At 44.1% G+C, this 22,226-nt stretch overlaps 2 protein-coding genes, 1 long non-coding RNA gene and 1 other non-coding gene across 4 annotated transcripts in view; 3 read left to right on the plus strand and 1 right to left on the minus strand.

Moving 5' to 3' along the window:
- The window catches only part of LOC129133929 (E3 ubiquitin-protein ligase TRIM11-like), a 61,350-nt gene extending 44,929 nt beyond the window's left edge, over positions 1-16,421 (minus strand). The window contains exon 1 of the mRNA XM_077191021.1: positions 16,416-16,421. The gene's annotated coding sequence lies outside the window, so the exon portion shown is untranslated. The remainder of the gene's footprint in view (positions 1-16,415) is intronic.
- LOC143695812 (uncharacterized) lies at positions 106-2,072 on the plus strand. Its single transcript, XR_013185343.1, has 3 exons — positions 106-127; positions 1,709-1,729; positions 1,968-2,072. It is a non-coding gene; the product is annotated as an uncharacterized LOC143695812 (long non-coding RNA).
- Positions 6,607-13,594, plus strand: LOC143695857 (RING finger protein 39-like; the record flags this gene model as incomplete). Its single annotated transcript, XM_077191061.1, has 11 exons — positions 6,607-6,623; positions 7,069-7,089; positions 7,201-7,221; positions 8,104-8,124; positions 8,228-8,248; positions 9,275-9,295; positions 9,769-9,789; positions 9,916-9,936; positions 10,839-10,859; positions 10,933-10,953; positions 12,540-13,594. Coding segments are annotated over 11 exons (720 nt in total), but the record flags the coding sequence as incomplete, so codon positions are not given.
- TRNAL-AAG (transfer RNA leucine (anticodon AAG)) lies at positions 14,657-14,737 on the plus strand. Its single transcript has one exon. It is a non-coding gene; the product is annotated as a tRNA-Leu (tRNA).
- Positions 16,422-22,226: the final 5,805 nt, after the last annotated feature.

Consider the following 22,226-nt stretch of genomic DNA (forward strand, 5'->3'; position numbering starts at 1 on the left):
ATTTGGGGCCAAAATCGAATTTGGGGCAAAATCAGAATTTGGGGCTAAAATCGGAATTTTGGGCCAAAATCCGAATTTTGGGCCAAATCAGAATTTTCCGTTTCAGGGGAGCTGACGGCGGACGTGGGTGAGCGGGGCCGGCTCGGAATGGGGATTGGGGGAATGGGGAAATTGGGGAAATTGGGGGAATTGGGGGAATTGGGGGGAATTGGGGAAATTGGGGAAAATTGGGGGAATTGGGGGAAATTGGGGAATTGGGGGAAATTGGGGAAATTGGGGGGAATTGGAAATTGGGGAAAATGGGGGAAATTGGGAAATTGGGGAAATTGGGGAATTGGGGAAATTGGGGAAATTGGGGGAAATTGGGGAAATTGGGGAAATTGGGGAAATTGGGGGGAAATTGGGAAATTGGGGGGAAATTGGGAAATTGGGAAATTGGGGAATTGGGGAAATTGGGGGAATTGGGGGAAATTGGGGGAAATTGGGGAAATTGGGGAAATTGGGGGGAAATTGGGAATTGGGGGAAATTGGGAAATTGGGGAAATTGGGGAATTGGGGAAATTGGGGGGAAATTGGGGAAATTGGGGGAAATTGGGAAATTGGGGGGAAATTGGGGAAATTGGGGAATTGGGGGGAAATTGGGAAATTGGGGAAATTGGGGGAAATTGGGGAAATTGGGGGGGAATTGGGGAAATTGGGGAATTGGGGGAAATTGGGGGGAATTGGGGGGAAATTGGGGGGAATTGGGGAATTGGGGAATTGGGGGGAATTGGGGAAATTGGGGGAATTGGGGAATTGGGGGAATTGGGGGGAATTGGCGCTGGGGGCTTTCAGTGTCCTTATTGTTATTTATTTTTTAATTTTTTACATTTTTATTTGTAGAATGAATTGATCTATTGCTCGTTTGTTGGTTTGGGTTTTATTGAATTTTTAATTTCACTTTTATTTTATTTATTTATTTTATTTATTTTTTTATTTTATTTTATTTTATTTTATTTTTATTTTATTATTTTATTTTATTTCTATTTTTTATTTTTATTTCTTTTTACTTTTATTTTTATTTCTACCTGTATTTCCATTTCTATTTTTATTCTATTTCTATTATCTCTATTTCTATTTCTATTTCTATTATTTCTATTTATATTGTTTCTATTTCTGCTTTTATTCTATTCTATTTCTTATTTCTATTTCTATTTCTATTTCTATTATTTCTATTTCTATTGTTTCTATTTCTATTATTTCTATTATATTTTTATTCTATTCCTATTTTTATTCTATTTCTATTTCTATTTCTATTTCTATCATCTCTATTTCTCTTATTTCTATTTCTATTTTCTATTTCTATTATCTCTATTCTATTTCTATTTCTATTTCTATTTCTATCTATTATATTTCTATTCTATTATTTCTATTTCTATTATCTTTATTTCTATCTTTATTGTTTCTATTTCTATTATTTCTATTTCTGTTTCTATTTCAATTATTCCTATTTCTATTTCTATTCTATTTCTATTTCTATTATTTCTATTATCTCTATTTCTATTTCTATTTCTATTATTTCTGTTTCTATTCCTATTTTATTTCTATTTCTCTTATTTCTATTTCTATTATTTCTATTTCTATTTCTATTTCTATTTCTATTTCTATTTCTCTTATTTCTCTTATTCCCATTTCTGTTCCCCTCCATTTCCTCTTTTCCCATTTCCAGAGCTCTTCAGTCAGAAGCTCCGTAAGTGCCGGAATTCCCATTCCAGGCTGGAACCGTTTCCCCAAAAATTCCCCAAAATTCCCGAGAAATTCCCAAAAAATCCCAAAAATTCCCAAAAATTCCCCAAAATTCCCCAAAAATTCCCCAAAAATTCCCCAAAAATTCCCGTTTCATCCCAGCCCTAAATTCCCTTTATTCCCATTTTTCCCATTTTTCCCATTTTTCCCCATTTTTCCCCATTTTCCCCTTTCTCCCCCAGAGCAGCGCGAGGCCGAGCTGGGTGAGGAATTTCTCTCCTTTTTTGGGGCCTTTTCCACCAAAATCGGGGAGGTTTGGGGGCAAAATTTGGGGTTGGTTTGGGTCAGAGGGGCAAAATCGGAAATCAATACACAAAATATTTAATATGAAAATAATGATAATAATAATGATAATGATAATGATAATTGATAATGATAATGATAATGATAATGATAATAATAATAATAATAATAATAATAATAATAATAATAATAATAATGTGAAAACCTGAGATAATGCAGGGCAGGATAAACAGCAACTGTTAATGTTTGGGAATAATTGTAATTAATTATAACAATATAATAATAATAATAATAATAATAATAATAATAATAATAATAATAATAATAATAATAATAATAATGTGGAAACCTGAGATAATGCAGGGCATGATAAATAGCAACTGTTAATGTTCGGAATAATTGTAATTAATTATAACTGTAATATAAGAATCATTTCAAATATAACTATGATTATAATTATAAATATTGATAATTGAAATTAATAATTACAAATAATGATAATTTCACATTAATAATCACAAATGTTGTTTTTATCCAGAGGCCGGGACGCGCAGATCCGTGAGTACTCGGGAGCAGCTCCTGGACTTTTGGAATTTTTGATTTTTTGGTTTTTTAGGATTTTTAGGATTTTTAGGATTCTTTTGAATTTTAGGATTTTTAGGATTTTTTTTATTTTTAGGATTTTTTTTGATTTTTAGGATTTTTTTTTATTTTTAGGGATGAGGGAAGCAGAAGGAAAATGATTTTAATGATTTTCTAGATTTTTTAAAAAATTAATTATTTATGGTAATTTATTTTCCAGTAGTTAATTCTAATTCCCTTAGGATTTAAAAAAAAGATTGAATTTTAGGCGGTTTTAAATTTAAATTATTATTTATTTGAATCTTTTCATTTCTTCAGGGGAAAACGAAGCTGAGATCAGTAAGTTGGATATTTATCTTTAATTTAAGTTTATATCGAAATCTAATTTATATCTGTGTATTATTTGTATTTTTACCACATTTATATTTATATATTTATATATTTATAGTTATAGTTATAGTTATAGTTATAGTTATATATTTATATTTATATTTATATTTATATTTATATTTATATTTATATTTATATTTATGTATGTGTGCAAATACTTTCATACTTTATACTTATATTTAAATTATTTGGGTTATTGATATTTTATATTTATATTTTAGATTATCTATGATTTCTGTTTTTATTTCTATCCTGTAACAACAAAACCAATTTATTTTATTTTAAAACCATCCACATATTGAATTCTACCAATAAATTCGGGTTTTTTTTAATTTTTAATATTTTAATTTTTAATCCTTTAATTAATTTCCCTCTGCTCCCCCAGGGCGCCTGAAGGAGCTGCTGGGTGAGTCCCAATTCATTAATTAATGAGCAGAGAAATCTTCATTAAAAGGGAATTTGGGGGAAAATGGGGGGAAAATTTCAAATATTCCTGGAGGTGGGAGGGAAACCTTGGAGGAAAAATGGGAAAAATGGGAAAAATGGGAAAAATGGGAAAATAATGGGAAAAAATAATGGGAAAAATAATGGGAAAAATGGGAAAAATAATGGGAAAAATGGGAAAAATTGATAATAATGTTGTGTTCATGGGAAATAATAATGAGTGGTGGTAATTAATGAATTCATTCATGCTGCTAATGAGGCAATGGATAAATAAAGAGAATTTCAGAATTCATTTCCTTGCAGAGGAGAAGGAATCGGCAGCGAGTGAGTTCCAAAAAGGGGAATTCTGGCCCCAAAATGGCCCCGTTCCATTGGGAATTACCTGATTCATTATTAATTATTAATTATTAATTATTAATTATTAATTATTAATTATTAGTACCTGACAATTAACACCCCCAAAATGGCCCGTTCCATTGGGAATTACCTGATTCATTCTTTAATTATTCATTATTATTAGTAATTATTAATTATTATTAACTGACAATTAACACCCCAAAATGGCCCCGCTCCGGTGGGAATTACCTGATTCATTCTTTAATTATTCATTATTAATTATTAATTATTAGTACCTGACAATTAACACCCCCCAAAATGGCCCCATTCCATTGGGAATTGCCTGATTCATTATTTAATTATTAATTATTATTATTAATTATTAATTATTAGTACCTGACAATTAACGCCCTTTTTGGGCCCCAAACTGCCCAGTTCTAAACAGAAAATTTACCCCAATTTGGAACAGCCTGAATCTAAAAATGAAATTATCCTGAATTCAAAAATGAAATTATCCTGGATTCAAAAATCGAAATATCCTGAATTTAAAAATTGAAATATCCTGAATTCAAAAAATGAAATTATCCTGGATTCAAAAATCAAAATACCGGAATTAAAAAATTGAAATATTCTGAATTTAAAAATGAAATTATCCTGGATTCAAAAATCAAAATACCGGAATTAAAAAATTGAAATATCCTGAACTTAAAAATCAAATATCCTGAATTTAAAAATAAAAATATCCTGAACTTAAAAATCGAAATATCCTGAATTAAAAATGAAATATCCTGAATTTAAAAATTGAAATATGCTGAACTTAAAAATTGAAATATCCTGAATTTAATAATTGAAATATCCTGAATTAAAATTAAATTATCCTAAATTTAACAATTAAATTATCCTAAATTTAACAATTAAATTATCTTGAATTGAAATTAAATGATGCTAAATTTAACAATTAAATTATCCTGAATTGAAATTAAAATTGTCCTGAATTGAAATTAAATTATGCTAAATTTAACAATTAAATTGTCCTGAATTGAAATTAAATTATGCTAAATTTAACAATTAAAATTATCCTGAATTGAAATTAAAATTGTCCTGAATTGAAATTAAATGATGCTAAATTTAACAATTAAATTATCCTAAATTTAACAATTAAATTATCCTGAATTAAAATTAAATTATGCTAAATTTAACAATTAAATTACCCTGAATTGAAATTAAATTTATCCTGGATTGCAATTGCATTACCCTGAATTAAAAAATGCAGACGGAGCTGTTTGGAGTTCGGGGGCTGTAACTGATTTTGATAAATGCAGACGGAGCTGTTTGGAGTTCGGGGGCTGTAACTGATTTTTGATGGAATTTTCAGAGAAGTTCCAGGAATTCATTTTAAAGGGGATTTCAGCCCCTTCCTGACCCTTCCCCTGTTCCAGCCCAGGACCCTCTGCTCCATCAGTTCCATTGGATTTGGGGCAATCCCCGGGAATTTGGGAATTCCCAGCTCTGGGGCCGCTGCTGCCGCCGGCGCTCGGGATCCCAAAAAATCCAAATTCAGGAAATTATGGTTAAAAAATGGGAATTTCGGGGGACAAAGTCTCTGCCCGGCTCAGGGGATTTTGCATTTATTTTTCTTATTTTTATTTTTATTTTTATTTTTATTTTTATTTTTATTTTTATTTTCATTAATTTTATTTTTGGATTTGTTTTTAATAATTTATTTTAATTTTATTTTTATTTTTATTTTATTTTTATTATTTTTATTTTTATTTTTATTTTCTTATTAATTTTATTAATTTTATTTTTTGTTTTGTTTTTAATAATTTATTTTTTCTTTTATTCTTAGTTTTATTCTTATTCTTATTTTATTTTTATTAATTTTTTTGTTTTTGTTTTAATTATTTTTATTTTATTTTATTTTTATTTTTATTTTTATTTATTTTATTTTTGTTTTTGTTTTCACTAATTTATTTTTATTTTTATTTTTATTTTTATTTTTATTTTTATTTTTATTTTATTTTTATTCATTCCCTTGGGAAAGGAAAGCAGGAATTCAAAATAATGGAATTGAATTGAATTGAATTGAATTGAATTGAATTGAATTGAATGGAATTGATAAGAATTGATAAGAATTGATAAGAATTGATAAGAATTGAATGATGAATTGAATTGATAAGATTTGAATTGAATTGAATTAAATTAATTGTAATTTAATTTAATTTAATTTAATTTAATTTAATTTAATCCCCAACTCCCAAAATTCCCTGGATTTTGACTTTTTTCAGATGAATCCCCTGAGGAAATGGAGGAGGAGGAGGAGGAGGAGGAAGAAGAGGAAATAGAGGAAGAAGAGGAAGAAGAAGAAGAGGAAAAACAGGAAATGGAGGAAATCGAGGGAGAGGAAGGAGAAAAAGAGGAAGAAAAGGAGGAAGAGGAGGAAGAGGAGGAGGAGGAGGAAGAGGAGGAAGAGGAAAAACAGGAAATGGAGGAAGAGGAAGGAGAAGAAGAGGAAGAGGAGGAAGAGGAAGAGGAGGAAGAGGAAGAGGAGGAAGAGGAAGGAGAAGAAGAGGAAAAAGAGGAAATAAAGGAGGAGGAAGAAGAGGAGGAAGAGGAGGAGGAGGAAGCAGCAGCCCCGGGTGAGCCGCTCGCTCCTCCCTCCCTCCCTCCCCCCTTCCCCAGCCCAAATTTTCCCTTTTTTCCCCCATTTTGCTGCTGAACTTTGGGGCCGTTTGCCCCAGGACTGGGGTGCAGTCAATGATGGGAAATTCCCCAAAATCCCCAGAGCTCCATGGAAATTCCTGATTTTTGTGTTTTTCCAGGTGAAAGAACGGAAGGAGCTGGTAAGGAATTGGAAAATTTTCCTTTTTAATCCATTAAAAAAAAAAAAAAAATTTTTTTTGGAGCATTTTCCGAGGTTTTTTCATGGCCGGAAACCAAACTTAATGGTAATCATGAAAATAAAATAAAACTTAAAAAATTAAAATTAAAATTAAAATTAAAGTATAATAATAATAGTCTAAAATTAAAATTAAAAATTAAACTAAACATAGTCATCATCATAATTATCATAATCAAAAATAAAAATAAAATATAAGATGATTATTATTATTATTATTAATGATGATGATGATGATGATGATGATAATAATAATAATAATACAAACCCCTCAGATAATTTTAATTATTTTAAATTGTTTTAAATTATTTTAAATTATTTTAAATTATTTTAAATATTTTAAATTATTTTAAATTCCTCTAACTTTGTTTTTTCCTCCCTCTTTCCAGGGGAAGTCGACAAAAACCTGGGTGGGTTCGGTTCCATTTCTGGGGTGGAGCTGAAGGAAAAATCCCCCAAATTTACCCCAAATTTACCCCAAATTTACCCCAAATTAACCCCGAATTTCCCTTTGATTCCAGAGGAGCTCAGGGCGGCGCTGGGTGAGTCCAGAATTCAAAATTTGCCCAAATTCCGGGGTGGGGGAGGATTTAAATCTGGGATTTGGATTCAAAAATTGGGATTTGGATTCAAAATTGGGATTTGGATTCAAAAATTGGGATTTGGACTCAAAAATTGGGATTTGGATTCAAAAATTGGCATTTTCAGCTAAAATTCGGGGCTGGGGTTTAAAAATTCGCTATTTTCATTTAAAGCTCAGGATTTCTGATAAAAAAGTGCCCGGAATGGGGAAGTTTTCCTGCAATAATTGGAATAATCGGAATTTTCTCCCTTTTCCCCCATTATAATCACAATAATTGGAATTTTCTCCTTTTCCCCCATTATAATTGGAATAATCGGAATTTTCTCCCTTTTCCCCCGTTATAATCACAATAATTGGAATTTTCTCCTTTTTCCCCCATTATAATCGAATTTTCTCCTTTTTTTCCCTATTATAATCGGGATTTTCTCCCTTTTCCCCATTATAATCGGGATTTTCTCCCTTTTCCCCCATTATAATCACAATAATCAGAATTTTCTCCCTTTTTCCCCATTATAATCACAATAATCAGAATTTTCTCCCTTTTTTTCCCCATTACAATCTCAATAATCAGAATTTTTCCTTTTTTCCCCCATTATAATCTCAATAATCAGAATTTTCTCCCTTTTTCCCCCATTATATAAATTCCCCATGTAATATATGGGGATTATATATTTAATATATCTATAATATATAAAATTCCCCATATAATCGGGATTTTCTCCCTTTTCCCCCATTATAATAAATTCCCCATATAATATATGGGGGGATTATATATTTAATATATCTATAATATATAAAATTCCCATATAATCAGAATTTTCTCCTTTTTTCCCCATTTCAGGAGCCCGGGACGCCCGGATGGGTTCGTGAGCCCCTCCCCTGCCCCAGCCCAGAATTTGGGGATTTGGGCCCGTTCTGGGCACGGGGCCCTCAAACTGAGCAGTTTTGGGTTTTTCTCCTCAAAGCCGAGCTCTCGGAGGCGCTGGGTGAGGGAACCAAGGGAGAAGGATCAGAGCAGATTTAATTTATTGTTAACAACATAAATATTTATTATTAATTATGTAAATTATAACGATATCAATTAAATAATAACGTAATTGCTGTGTTCCAGCAGTTTCGTGGTTCATAAAGATAAAATCTGTTCTTTTTCTGTTTTAGAAATTAGTATGTTTTCTATTTATATGTATTTTACAATATATAGATAAATATATTTTAGTAAAATAGAAAAATAACAGATTTTGCATATATATATATATATACATGGCAACATTTTGTATAGATTATATGTAATGTAAAATACACTATATATTATGTTGGTTAATTATATATATTATATATACTAGGTATTATTTGTAACTATAATGGATTGCAATTAAATATAATATAATATATAATATATAATATATAATATATAATATATAATATATAATATATAATATATAATATATAATATATAACATATAACACACAATATATAATACATAATGTATAATAATATAATATATAATATGTAATATATAATACACAATATATAAATACATAGTATGTAATATATAGTATGTAATATGTAATATATAATATATAATATGTAATATCAATATAAATCAAACAATTATATATAATTAATCATATATAAGACTATATTATATATGTAATATATAGAGCATATATATTACATAATATATTTATAACAGACATAAAATATTGCATATAATTCTATTTCATGTTTTCTAAATTTTATGTAGATATTGCTGCACTTTCTATATTCTACTGGTTTACTATATTATGTATTTAAATAATTCTCTTTTAAAATTTATCATACATATAAATATGTTAAACATTGTATTTTATTATATTTTAACGCATTATCTAGTCAAAGATGTTATCGATTTTAAAATCTGATTATAGATGTAATGTTAAATGTGTAGATATTTACATAGAGGTAAATGTTTTATTTATATTTGTGAAAACGTTTTGAGAACATTTCCCTGAATTTGGCCCAATTTCCCCAGAACAACGGGACAGGCAGATCGGTGAGTGCCCAAAAAGGGGAATTCTGGAGAAAATGGGGATTCTGGAAAAATGGGAATTCTGGAGAAAATGGGGATTCTGGAAAAATGGGAATTCTGGAGAAAATGGGGATTCTGGAGAAAATGGGAATTCTGGAGAAAATGGGATTCTGGAGAAAGGGGGATTCTGGAGGAATGGGGATTCTGGAAAAATGGGGATTCTGGAGGAATGGGGATTCTGGAGAAAATGGGAATTCTGGAGAAATGGAATTCTGGAAATGGGAATTCTGGAGAAATGGGGATTCTGGAGGAATGGGAATTCTGGAAATGGGAATTCTGGAAATGGAATTCTGGAGAAATGGGAATTCTGGAGGAATGGGGATTCTGCAATGGAATTCTGCCAATGGAATTCTGGCAATGGAAATTCTGGAGAAATGGGATTCTGCCAATGGAATTCCTCCCAGTCATGGAAATTCTCCTTTTCCCTCCCTTTCCAGCGGAGCTGAGCGCGGAGCTCGGTGAGTCCTGGGGTGGGGGGAACTCTTTTGTTTCCTCAGCTGCAAAAATCGATTTTTAATATTAATTTCAGGGAGCTCTTTCAATCCTTAATCTCTTCATTAATCCAATTAATTTTCTCCTTTCAGAGGAATCCCGAATGAGGATCTGTGAGTGCCCAGGCCCGGGGCTGCTTTGGTTCTGCTTTATTCCATTTTATTTCCTTTATATTTAATTCTCTTTCTATTTTTTCATTGTATTTTTAATGCTAATTCATTACTATTAACATTACCATTTAATATTACTATTTATTACTATTTCTATACTAATTTATTACTCATTTATACTAATTAATTCCTATTAATATTACTAGTTAATATTATTGTTTATTACTATTACTAATTAATTACTAATTTTATACTAATTTATTACTATTAACATTACTATTTAATATTATGATTTATTACTATTACTGTACTAATTATTACTAATTTTATACTAATTTATTTCTATTACTATACTAATTATTACTAATTTTACATCAATTTTTTTTCTTTTTTCATTTTAATTTCATTTTTTTATCCCATTTTACTTTCCCATCCTGTTTGAGCACCATTCACTGCCATTATTTTATTTTTTTTTATTTTACCTTTATTTTTTTCGGTTTTTTTTTTTCACTTTTTCGTCCTGTTTTCTCACCTCTCACTGCCATTATTTTAATTTTTTTATTTTAACTTTATTATTTTCATTATTTTTTTTCACTTTTCGCCCTGTTTTCTCACCCTCACTGCCATTATTTTAATTTTTTTATTTTAACTTATTATTTTCATTATTTTTTTTCACTTTTTCACCCTGTTTTATCTCCTCTCACTGCCATTATTTTTAATTTTTTTAATTTTAACTTCATTATTTTCTTTTTTTTTTCCACTTTTTCGCCCTGTTTCCTCACCCCTCACTGCCATTATTTTAATTTTTTTATTTTAACTTTATTATTTTCATTATTTTTTCACTTTTCGCCCTGTTTCCTCACCCCTCACTGCCGTTATTTCTGATTTTTTCTCATTTCCTGCAGGGTGGTGCCTCGAGGAGCACCGTGAGTGTTCTCCCCTCCCTCCCTCCCCACCTCTGCTCCTTTCCAGGATTTTTTATTAATTTTATCATTTTAGAGAAAGACGAGGAACAAGTGGGTGAGTCCCTGTGGGAAAGGCGCATGGAGAGGGGCAGAAATTGCCACTTTTCACCCTTTTTATCCCCTCTTTTTCCCCCATTTCCCTCTCCTTTTCTGTCATTTCTGCTCCCTTTTTTTCTCCCCTCCTTTCCCTTTTTTCTCCTCTTTTTTCCCCTTTCCCTTCTCCCCCTTTCCCCATTTCCCCCCCCTTTTTTCCTCCCCATTTTCCTCCATTTCTCTCCCCCATTCCCCCCCATTTTTGCCCCATATTTCCCCATTTCCTCCCCAATTTTCCCCCTCCATTTCCCCCATTATTTCCCCTCCATTTACCCTATGCCCCCCTCTATTTCCCTCCCATTATTTTCTCATTTCCCCCCCATTATTTTTCCCCTCATTTCCCCATTTTCCCCTTCATTTTCCCTCCTATTTCCCCTCTCCATGTTCCCTATTTCCCCCCATTCCTGCCCCATTTCCACCCTCTTTTCCCCATTTCCCCCCGTTTATTTTCCCCCACCATTCCCCCCATTATTTCCCCCCATTTTCCCCTTCATTTTCCCTCCTTTTCCCCCCCTCCATTTTCCCTATTTTCCCCCCATTTCCGCCCTCTTTTCCCCATCTTCCCCCGTTTATTTTCCCCCACCATTCCCCCCATTATTTCCCCCAATTATTTCCCCCCCATTATTTTCCCTCCTATTTCCCCCTCCATTTTCCCTATTTTGCCCCCCATTTCCGCCTCTTTTCCCCCATCTTCCCCGTTTATTTTCCCCACCATCCCCCATTTTCCCCCCCATTTCCCCCCATTATTTCCCCCCATTTCCCCCCATTATTTCCCCCCATTTTCCCCTTCATTTTTCCCTCCTTTTCCCCCCCTCCATTTTCCCTATTTTGCCCCCCATTTCGCCCTCTTTTCCCCCATTTCCCCTGTTTATTTCCCCCACCATTCCCCCCATTTTCTCCTGTTTATTTTCCCCACCATTCCCCCCATTTTTCCCCACCATTCCCCCCATTATTTCCCCCATTTTCCCCTTCATTTTTCCCCCTATTTCCCCCCATTTTCCCCGTTTATTTCCCCCACCATTCCCCCCATTATTTCCCCCCCATTATTTTCCCTCCTTTTTCCCCCCTCCATTTTCCCTATTCTGCCCCCCATTTCCGCCCTCTTTTCCCCCATTTCCCCTGTTTATTTCCCCCACCATTCCCCCCATTTTTCCGTTTATTTTCCCCCACCATTCCCCCCATTTTCCCGTTTATTTTCCCCCCCATTCCCCCCATTTTTCCCCCATTTCCCCCCCTTATTTCCCCCCATTTCCCCCTTCATTTTTTCCCCTATTTCCCCCCATTTTCTCCCGTTTATTTTTCCCCACCATTCCCCCCATTATTTCCCCCATTATTTCCCCTCCATTATTTCCCCCCCTTTTTCCCCCCCTCCATTTTCCCTATTTTCCCCCCCATTTCCCCCCATTATTTTCCCTCCTTTTTCCCCCTCCATTTTCCCTATTTTCCCCACCATTCCCCCCATTTTCCCCCGTTTATTTCCCCCACCATTCCCCCATTATTTCCCCCCCATTATTTCCCCCCCATTATTTCCCCCTCAAACCCCCCCAGCCCCGGTCACCCTGGACCCCCTCACGTCCCACCCTCGCCTCGTCCTCTCCCCGGACTCGCTCTCCGCCCGCTGGGCCTACGGCGGCCCGAGCCCGAGCCAGGCCCCGACCGCTTCTCGTGCTCGCCGTGCGCCCTCGGCCTGCCCGGCTTCACCCGCGGCCGCCACACCTGGACCGTGGCCGTGGCCGGGGGTCCCTTCTGCGCCGCGGGCGTCAGCCGGGCCTCGGTGCCGCGCCAGGGCCCGGCCTTCGGGCCCGAGCGCGGGGTCTGGGCCCTGCAGCGCTGGGGCGGCCTGTGCCGGGCGCTGACCGAGCCGCCCACGCCGCTGCCCGGCCGCTGCCCGCGCCGCCTGCGCGTGGCCCTGGACTACGAGGGCGGCCGCGTGGCCTTCTTCGATGGCGACCGGCCCGGCCCGGCCCGGCCGCTCTTCGCCTTCCCCGCCGCGGCCTTCGGAGGGGAGGAGGTGAGGCCCTGGTTCTGGGTGGAGCTGGGGGAGATTTCCATTGTCCAGTGATCCCGAAAATACCTCCATGGAGAGCATGAAACCATGTCCAGCCCTGGTTCTGGGTGGAGCTGGGGGAGATCTCCATCGAACAGTGATCCCAAAAAAATACCTCCATGGAGAGCATGAAACCATGTCCAGCCCTGGTTCTGGTTGGAGATCTCCATTGTTCAGTGATCCCGAAAAAATACCTCCATGGAGAGCATCAGGCCCTGGTTCTGGGTGGAGCTGGGGAGATTTCCATTGTCCAGTGATCCCAAAAAAATACCTCCATGGAGAGCATGAAACCATGTCCAGCCCTGGTTCTGGTTGGAGATCTCCATTGTTCAGTGATCTCGAAAAAATACCTCCATGGAGAGCATCAGGCCCTGGTTCTGGTTGGGGCTGGGGGAGATTTCCATTGTCCAGTGGTCCCGAAAATACCTCCATGGAGAGCATCAGGCCCTGGTTCTGGGTGGAGCTGGGGGAGATCTCCATTGTCCAGTGATCCCAAAAAAATACCTCCATGGAGAGCATGAAACCATGTCCAGCCATGGTTCTGGGTGGAGCTGGGGGAGATCTCCATCGAACAGTGATCCCAAAAACACCTCCAAGGACATCACCTCCAGCCCTGGTTCTGGGTGGAGCTGTGGGAGATTTCCATTGTCCAGTGATCCCGAAAAAATCTCTCCATGGAGAGCATCAGGCCCTGGTTCTGGGTGGAGCTGGGGGAGATTTCCACTGTCCAGTGATCCCAAAAAAATCTCCATGGAGACCCCCTCCCAGGAGACTGTGGCTGGCCCTGGTTCTGGTCCTGGCTCTGGTCCTGGTGTTGGTTCTGGTCCTGGTTCTGGATCTTGTCCTGGATCTGGTTCTGGTTCTGGTTCTTGTCCTGGATCTTGTTCTGGTTCTGGTTCTGGATCTTGTCCTGGATCTGGTTCTGGTTCTGGTTCTGGGGGAGCTGGACTCCCCCTCCCACATGCAGTGACCCTGAAATTCAAGGGATTCTGCCCAGAAATGGAGAGAGAGCTCAGGGGGCTGGAGGGGACCCCGACCTCCAGCTGGACATGGGGACACTGGGACATGGGGACACTGGACAGAGCAGGACGGACACTGGGACATGGGGACACCGGGACATCGGGTGTCCCCTGTCCCCCTGGGGTGACCCCGACATCCCCCCCCGGTAATAAACCCTGCAAAACCGGAGCGTTTAGCTTCCTTTTCCCGGCTGTTTTGAGGTAAAACCTCGGGATTTAAACCCCTCGGGAGCGCGGGTTTTCCTTTCCCGGCTGTTTTTGAGGTAAAACCGCAGGGATTTAAATCCTCGGATCCATCGAGGGGTCTGAGGGGAACGGGACCCCCCCCTCCATGGCAGGGACGCCCGCCCCGGGGCGCTGGAATGGGGCGGATTCCCGTAATTCCGTTAATTCCGTTAATTGATTCCGTTAATTGATTCCGTTAATTGATTCCTGCTCATACATCCCAAATCACGGGGGTCGGGGGCGGCCGAGCAGCACCGGGGGGACCCTGCCCTCTGCCACCCCTCCCCCGGTTGATAAATTTGCGGATTTCCCCGATTTTTGGGGGTTTTTCCCCGATTTTTGGGGTTTTCCCGATAGACGGGGGTTTCCCCAGGGGTAGCGTGGCCGAGCGGTCCAAGGCGCTGGATTAAGGCTCCAGTCCTGCGGGGGCGTGGGTTCGAATCCCACCGCTGCCAGCCCAATTTTGGGCACATCCGGAGGAGCCTCCCCCCGCTCATTTTTGGGGTTAATCCCGGGGAAAACGGGGCTCGGCATTACCAAAATGTGAGAATTTCATCCCAGTTCCACCCTCCTCACCCTGGAGACCCCCGGGATGGGGTCCTGGGGAAGGGGGAGCCCCCTCCCCATGGGGGTCCCACATTCCCACCCCAACCCCGAGCCATCAAACCATGACCCCCGCTCTCCTAAAATCCCAATTCCGCTTTATTTCACCTCATTTTGGAGCAGGGGGAATTGGGGAAGGAAACGCAGGTTTGGGACAATCCATAAAAACGTGATCCAGATGGAGAAACCCCCGGGGGGAACAGGGACCCCCACAGCTCCAGCACCTCCGCTGTGGATATCGGAATATTTTTGGTGGTGAAAAGCTAAAAAAAACCCCATTTTTAGCTTCTAAAATCTTGGGTGTACAGGAGCATCTTCAGCCCTGGGATGGGCACTCAAAATTCATCCATCAGTCCCTGCGGTGGCACCCAAAATTTGTCCATAAATCCTTGGGGTGGGCACCCAAAATTCCATTCATCGATCCTTGAGATGGGCACCCAAAAATTGTCCATAAATCCATGAGGTGGGCACCCAAAATTTGGTCCATAAATCCATGAGGCGGGCACCCAAAATTCCATTCGTCAATCCCTGAGGTGGGCACCCAAAATTTCATTCATCAATCCCTGAGGTGGGCAACCCAAAATTTCATTCATCAATCCCTGAGGTGGGCACCCAAAATTTTGTCCATAAATCCCTGAGGTGGGCACCCAAAATTTCATTCATCGATCCTTGAGGTGGGCACCCAAAATTTTCCATAAATCTTTGAGGTGGGCACCCAAAACTCCATTCGTCAATCCCTGAGGTGGGCACCCAAAATTTTCCATCGGTCCCCGAGGCTCAGCACCCAAATCCCCCGATTTTGGGCTCAGCACCCAAATCCCCCCCAATCCAAGGCTCAGCACCCAAATCCCCAGGGCTCAGCACCCAAATCCCCGGGGCTCAGCACCCAAATCCCCCCAATCCTGAGGCTCAGTGCCCAAATCCCCGGGGCTCAGCACCCAAATCCCCGGGTCTCAGCGCCCCAAACCGGCGTCGGGCCCGCCCCGCGCTCTCTCTCGGGCTCAGGGCGGCGGCTCCCGGCGCAGGTGAGTGCGCAGGTGCTTCATGAGCGACGAGCGGGACACGAAGCTCTTGGGCAGCCCGAGCAGGGGTACGGGCGCTCCCCGGTGTGCGTGCGCCGGTGGATGACGAGGCTGGAGCTGGCTCGGAAGCTCTTCCCGCACTCGCTGCAGCCGAACGGTTTCTCGCCGGTGTGGACGCGCCAGTGGCGCCGCAGCGCGGCCCCGTCCCGGAACGCCTTCCCGCACTGCTCGCAGGCCGGGCGGCGCCGCCGCGGGACCGCCGGGACCCCCGAGGGGCCGAGCCCGAGGGGCTGCAGGGGAACCGGGACCCCCGAGGGGCTGAGCCCGAGGGGCTGCGAGAGCACCGGGACCCCCGAGGGGCTGTCCCGGAGGGGCTGCGAGAGCACCGGGACCCCCGGGGGCGCTGTCCCGGAGGGGCTTTAAGGACACCGGGACCCCCCGAGGGGCCGAGCCCGAGGGGCTGCAGGGGAACCGGGACCGCCGAGGGGCCGAGCCCGAGGGGCTGGAGAGGAACCGGGACCGCCGAGGGGCCCGAGCCCGAGGGGCTGCGAGAGCCCGGGACCCCCGAGGGGCCGAGCCCGAGGGGCCTGAGACAGCACCGGGACCCCCGAGGGGCTGAGCCCGAGGGGCTGAGACAGCACCGGGACCCCCGGGACCCCCGAGGGGCTGTCCCGGAGGGGCTTCAGGGACACCGGGAGCCCCGAGGCGCCGTCGCTGAGGGGCTCAGGGACCCCCGAGGGGCTGTCCCAGAGCAGCCGAGGGGGCACCGGGACTCCTGCCCCACACTCAGCGCTGTCCCCACGGCTCCGTGGGGACACCGGGCCCCGCTCGGGGCTGTCCCTGAGCGGCCAAGGGGGCGCCGGGACCCTCGCGGTGCCCTCGGGGCTGTCCCGGAGGGGCTGCGGGGCCCCCGCCCCACACCCGGCGCTGTCCCCGTGCAGCCACAGGGACGCGGGGACCCCCTCGGGGCTGTCCCTGAGCGGCAAGGGGGCGCCGGGACCCCCGCCCCGCGCTCGGGGCTGTGCCCGAGCAGCCCCGGGAGCCGCTCGGGGCTGTCCCCGCCGCCGATCCAGCGCCGGTGCGGGCAGCGCGCGTTCCCCGCCCCGCACTCCGGGCACGGCGCCGCCGCCGCCGCCTTCGCCGCGGCCCGGTGGATTTTGCGGTGCTTGCTGAGCGATTTGACGGCCGCGAAGGCCTTGCCGCAGTCGGGGCACTCGTAGGGGCGCTCCCCGTGTGGATGCGCTGGTGCGCCACCAGCGCGGCGTGCGACGAGAGGCTGCGGCCGCACTCGGAGCAGATGAAGCCGCCGGAGTGCCGCGCCCGCCGGTGCTTGCCCAGCGACTTGGCGGCCCATGAAACCCATGCCGCACTCGGGGCAGGCGAACGGGCGCTCGCGTGTGGATGCGGCGGTGCGTGACCAGCGAGGCCTCGGACGTGAGCGTCTTGCCGCAGTCCGGGCAGCGCGGGGCCCAGTCCAGGTGCGTCCTGCGGTGCTTGCGCAGCGAGCGCGCCGAGGCGAAGCGCTTGGGGCAGGAGCGGCAGCGGTGCGGGCGGCGCTGGCAGCCGGGCGTGCCCAGGTGCTCCCGCAGCGCCGCCCCGCACGGGAACGGAGCGCGGCAGCGCCAGCAGCTGAAGCTGAGCCCGGGCGCGCCCCCGTGCGCGGAGCGCAGGTGGCGGCGCAGGGAGGAGCCCGAGGTGAAGGATTTGCCGCACTGGGGGCACGCGGGGCGCGGCGCGGCCGGGGACGGGAGCGGGGACGGGAGCGGGGACGGGGATGGGGATGGGAGCGGGGAGGGGAACGGGGAGGGGGCGCGGGAGGAGGGGAGGGCAAAGGGGGCGGCGGGGAGGGGGCGTCTGTGGGGGGAATGGGGGAGAAAAGGGGGGAAAGAATGGGAGGAAAAGGGGAAAAATGGGGGGGAGAAAAGGGGGGAAAGAATGGGAAAGGATTGGAGGAAAAGGGGAAAAATGGGGGGAGAAAAAGGGGGAAATAATGGGGAGAGAATGGGAGGAAAAGGGGAAAAATGGGGGAAAAATTGAGGGAATGGGGAAATGGGGGAATGGGGGAGAAACGGGGGGAATAATGGGGAGAGAATGGGAGGAAAAGGGGAAAAATGGGGGGAGAAAGAATGGGGAGAGAATGGGGAGAGAATGGGAGGAAAAGGGAAAAATGGGGGGAGAAAAAGGGGGAAAGAATGGGGAGAGAATGGGAGGAAAAGGGGAAAAATGGGGGGAGAAAAGGGGGGAAAGAATGGGGAGAGAATGGGAGGAAAAGGGGAAAAATGGGGGGAGAAAAGGGGGGAAATAATGGGGAAAGGATTGGAGGAAAAGGGGAAAAAATGGGGAAAAATTGAGGGAATGGGGGAGGAAAGAATGGGGAAAGAATTGGAGAAAAAGGGGAAAAATGGGGGGAATGGGAGGCAAAGGGGAAATGGGGGAAATGGGGAAAAATTGAGGGAATGGGGGAGAAAAGGGGAAAAATCGGGGGCAAGGAGGGAAATGGGGAGAAATGGGGGAAAAAAAGGGGGGAAAACGAGAGAAATGGGGGGAATAGGGGGGAAATAATGGGATAAAGGGGGGAAAGGGGAGGAAACAGGGGAAATTGGGGGGAAAAGGGGAAAACACAAGGAAAAGGGGGGAAAATGGGAGGAAAGGGGGAAATGGGGAGGGAACGGGGGGAAATGGGCGGAAAAGGGGGAGAATGAGAGGAAAAAGGGAAAAACGGGATGAAAAGGGGAGAAATGGAGGAGAAAAGGGGAAGAAAATGGGAAGAAAAGGTGTTGGGTGATCGCCGTGAACAGAGGTAATTCAGCCCGAAAAGGGCTGGGAATCACCCCAAAAAGGAGCTGCCTTCACCCCCTAATCCATGGCCCTCCCAGTCCCTCCCAGTAAAAACCAGTAACCCCAAGTCCCCCTTTAACCCTTTCCCCGTTTCTCCCAGTTTGATCCCAGTCCCCCCAGTTTGATCCAAATCCCTCCCAGTCCCCTCCCAGTCCCCCAGTTTGATCCAGTCCGATCCAGTCCAATCCAGTCCAATCCCAGTTCAATCCAGTTCAATCCAGTCCCTCCCAGTTCAATCCCAGTCCCTCCCAGTTTGATCCCAGTCCCTCCCAGTCCCCACAGTTTGATCCAATCCCTCCAGTCCCTCCCAGTTTCTCCCAGTTTGGTCCCAGTTTGATCCCAGTCCCCCAGTCCCTCCCAGTCCCCCCAGTCCCTCCCAGTTCGATCCCAGTTCAATCCCAGTTCGTTCCCAGTTCGTTCCCAGTTCAATCCCAGTTCAATCCCAGTCCGATCCAGTCCCTCCCAGTTCAATCCCCAGTCCCTCCCAGTGCCCCCCAGTTTGATCCCAGTCCCCCCAGTTTGATCCCAGTTCGATCCAGTCCCCCCAGTCCCTCCAGTTCAATCCCAGTTCAATCCCAGTCGCTCACCCGAGGAGCCCCCCCAGCTCCCCCAGAGCCTCAGGAGGGGCCGCGCCCGCTCTTCCTCCTCCTCCTCCTCCTCCTCCTCCTCCCGGTCCTGGCCCGGCCCGCCCAGACCCAGCCCGGGGCGCCTGGGGGAGGGGACGGGGGGGGTTCAGTGGGAAACCCGGGGGGTTTGGGAGAATTCCGGGATTTTGGGAAAATTCGGGGGATTTTGGGGGGAATTCGGGGATTTTGGGAAATTCGGGGGATTTTGGGGAGAATTCGGGGGAGTTTGGGGAGAATTCCGGGGAGTTTGGGAAAATTCGGGGATTTTGGGGGGGAATTCGGGGGATTTTGGGGAGAATTTGGGGGATTTTGGGAGAATTCGGGGGAGTTTGGGGAGAATTCCGGGGATTTTGGGAAAATTCGGGGGATTTGGGGGAATTCCGGGGATTTTGGGAAAATTCGGGGGAATTCGGGGGATTTGGGGAAAATTCGGGGGAGTTTGGGGAGAATTCGGGGGAGTTTGGGGGAATTCGGGGAGTTTGGAAAATTCGGGGGATTTGGGGGGATTCGGGGGATTTTGGGAGAATTCGGGGAGTTTGGGGGAATTCGGGGGATTTTGGGAAAATTCGGGGGAGTTTGGGGAGAATTCGGGGATTTGAGGAGAAACCGGGGGAGTTTGGGGAAAATTCGGGGGAGTTTGGGGGGAATTCGGGGGATTTTGGGGAGAATTCGGGGAATTTTGGGGAGATTTCCGGGGGGATTTTGGGGGAATTCGGGGGAGTTTGGGGAGAATTCGGGGATTTTGGGAAAATTCGGGGGATTTTGGGGAGAAACCGGGGGAATTTTTGGGGAGTTTGGGGGGGAATTCAGGGGGGATTTTGGGGGAATTTGGAGGGATTTTAGGGGAGATTTGGGGGAGATTTTGGGGAGAATCAGGAGGATTTTGGGAAGAAACTGGGGAGATTTTGGGGGGATTTTAGGGGGAGATTTGGGGTGATTTTGGGGAGATTTTGGGGAGAATGGGGAGGATTTTGGGGAGAAACTGGGGGGATTTCAGGGGAGAATTTTGGGGGGATTTTTTAGGGGGGATTTTGGGGAGAACCCGGAGGGATTTTGGGGAATTCGGGGGCATTGTGAGGAAGATTTTGGGGGGATCCGGGGGAATTTTGGGGGGGATTTTGGGCTGATTTCGGGGGTATTTTGGAGGGGATTTTTAGAGAGGATTTCGGGGGGATTTTGGCTGATTTTGGGCTGATTCGGGCTGATTTCGGGGGCATTTTGGAGGGGATTTTGAAGAGGATTTGGGGGGGATTTCGGGCTGATTTGGGGCTGATTTCGGGGGTATTTTGGAGGGGATTTTAGAGAAGAGTTTCGGGGGGATTTTGGGCTGATTTCGGGGGGATTTTGGAGGGATTTTGGAGAGGATTTGGGGGGGATTTCGGGCGGATTTTGGGCTGATTTGGGGCTGATTTGGGGCCGCTACCTTCGGGCGTGCCCGGGGGGTTTCGGAGCCCACCGTGACCTCCTGCAGCACCTCGGGCACCTGAGCGGGGCGGGGCCGGCGGGAAAAGGCGCAAACGACCCAAAATTGACGAAAATGATAAAAATGAACAGCGGGAAAGCGTCCGAAGGAACGGAATGGGAAAGGGAATAAAAGAAAATAAACAAAGAGCGCGGGGGGAAAGAACGGGGGGAGATAAAATCCGGAATTCAGCGCTCGGCACAAATGAAATTTAAAAATGAAACCCGGACCGAAATAAAATGAAAAACCCGATGAAATTAAAGTAAATTAAGGAAACAGTACAAAATAAAATGCATTTAAAGTAAGTAAGATTAAATGAAATGAAGTAAAGATGAAATTAAATAAAGTTGGAGGAGATAATACAATATAAAATACAGTTAATTAAACAAGATAAAATGAAATTAATTAGAGATAAAAAGAAATGAAATAGAGATAAAATAAAACAAAGTAAGACGAGATAAACGAATTTGAAAATAGAATTTTAAAAATTTTTTTAAATTAGATCCAAATGCAATTAAAGGAAAACGAAGTAAAACACAAGACAAAATAAGAGTAAATGAAGGGAATAACCTTATAAAATAAGGTTATAAAATAACCCTATAAAAATAAAATAAAATAAAATAAATTCAGACGAAACGCAAGAAAATAGAATGAAATTTTTAAAAAAATGAAAATAAAATTAAATAAAATTAAATAAAATCAACCGAGAAGTGAAGTTTTTAAAACAAACTTTCAAAACGCGAATTAAGTGACCAAAAAAAAAACCAAAAACGGGGAAAAGCTTATTTTAAAAACGAAAATAATTAAATAAAAATTAAAAAAATAAAAATTAAAACTGGGAATTTCCAGCCCTACCTGCGGCTCGGCCATGGCGGGGGAGGGGCGAATCTGGGGGTCCCGGGGGGGTCCCGGGGGGGTCCCGGGGGGGTCCCGGGGGCTCCGGGAGCGGCTCCGGGAGCGGCGGCGCCCGGGGAGAGGAGGGGGCGGCGCGGGGGGGGGCGGTGACGTCACGGTGACGTCACGGCCCCGCTGGGACCCCCCCCGGGGGAGGGGGGAATGGGGGGGGGAGGGGTCCTGGAGGGAAAATCGCGGGGATGTCGGGGGAATGTCGGGGGGATATCGGGGGGATATCGGGGGGATGTCGTGGGAATGTCGGGGGATATCGGGGGGATATCGGGGGGATGTCGGGGGATATCGGGGGGATGTCCTGGGATATCGGGGGATATCGGGGGATATCGGGGGGATGTCGGGGGGATATCGGGGGATATCGGGGGTTATGGGGGGATATCGGGGGGATATCGGGGGATATGGGGGGATATTGTGGGAATGTCGGGGGATATCGGGGGGATATTGGGGATATCGGGGGATATCGGGGGATATGGGGGGATATTGT

Source organism: Agelaius phoeniceus, chromosome 27 (assembly GCF_051311805.1).
Source record: "Agelaius phoeniceus isolate bAgePho1 chromosome 27, bAgePho1.hap1, whole genome shotgun sequence".
NCBI classification, from domain to species: domain Eukaryota; kingdom Metazoa; phylum Chordata; class Aves; order Passeriformes; family Icteridae; genus Agelaius; species Agelaius phoeniceus.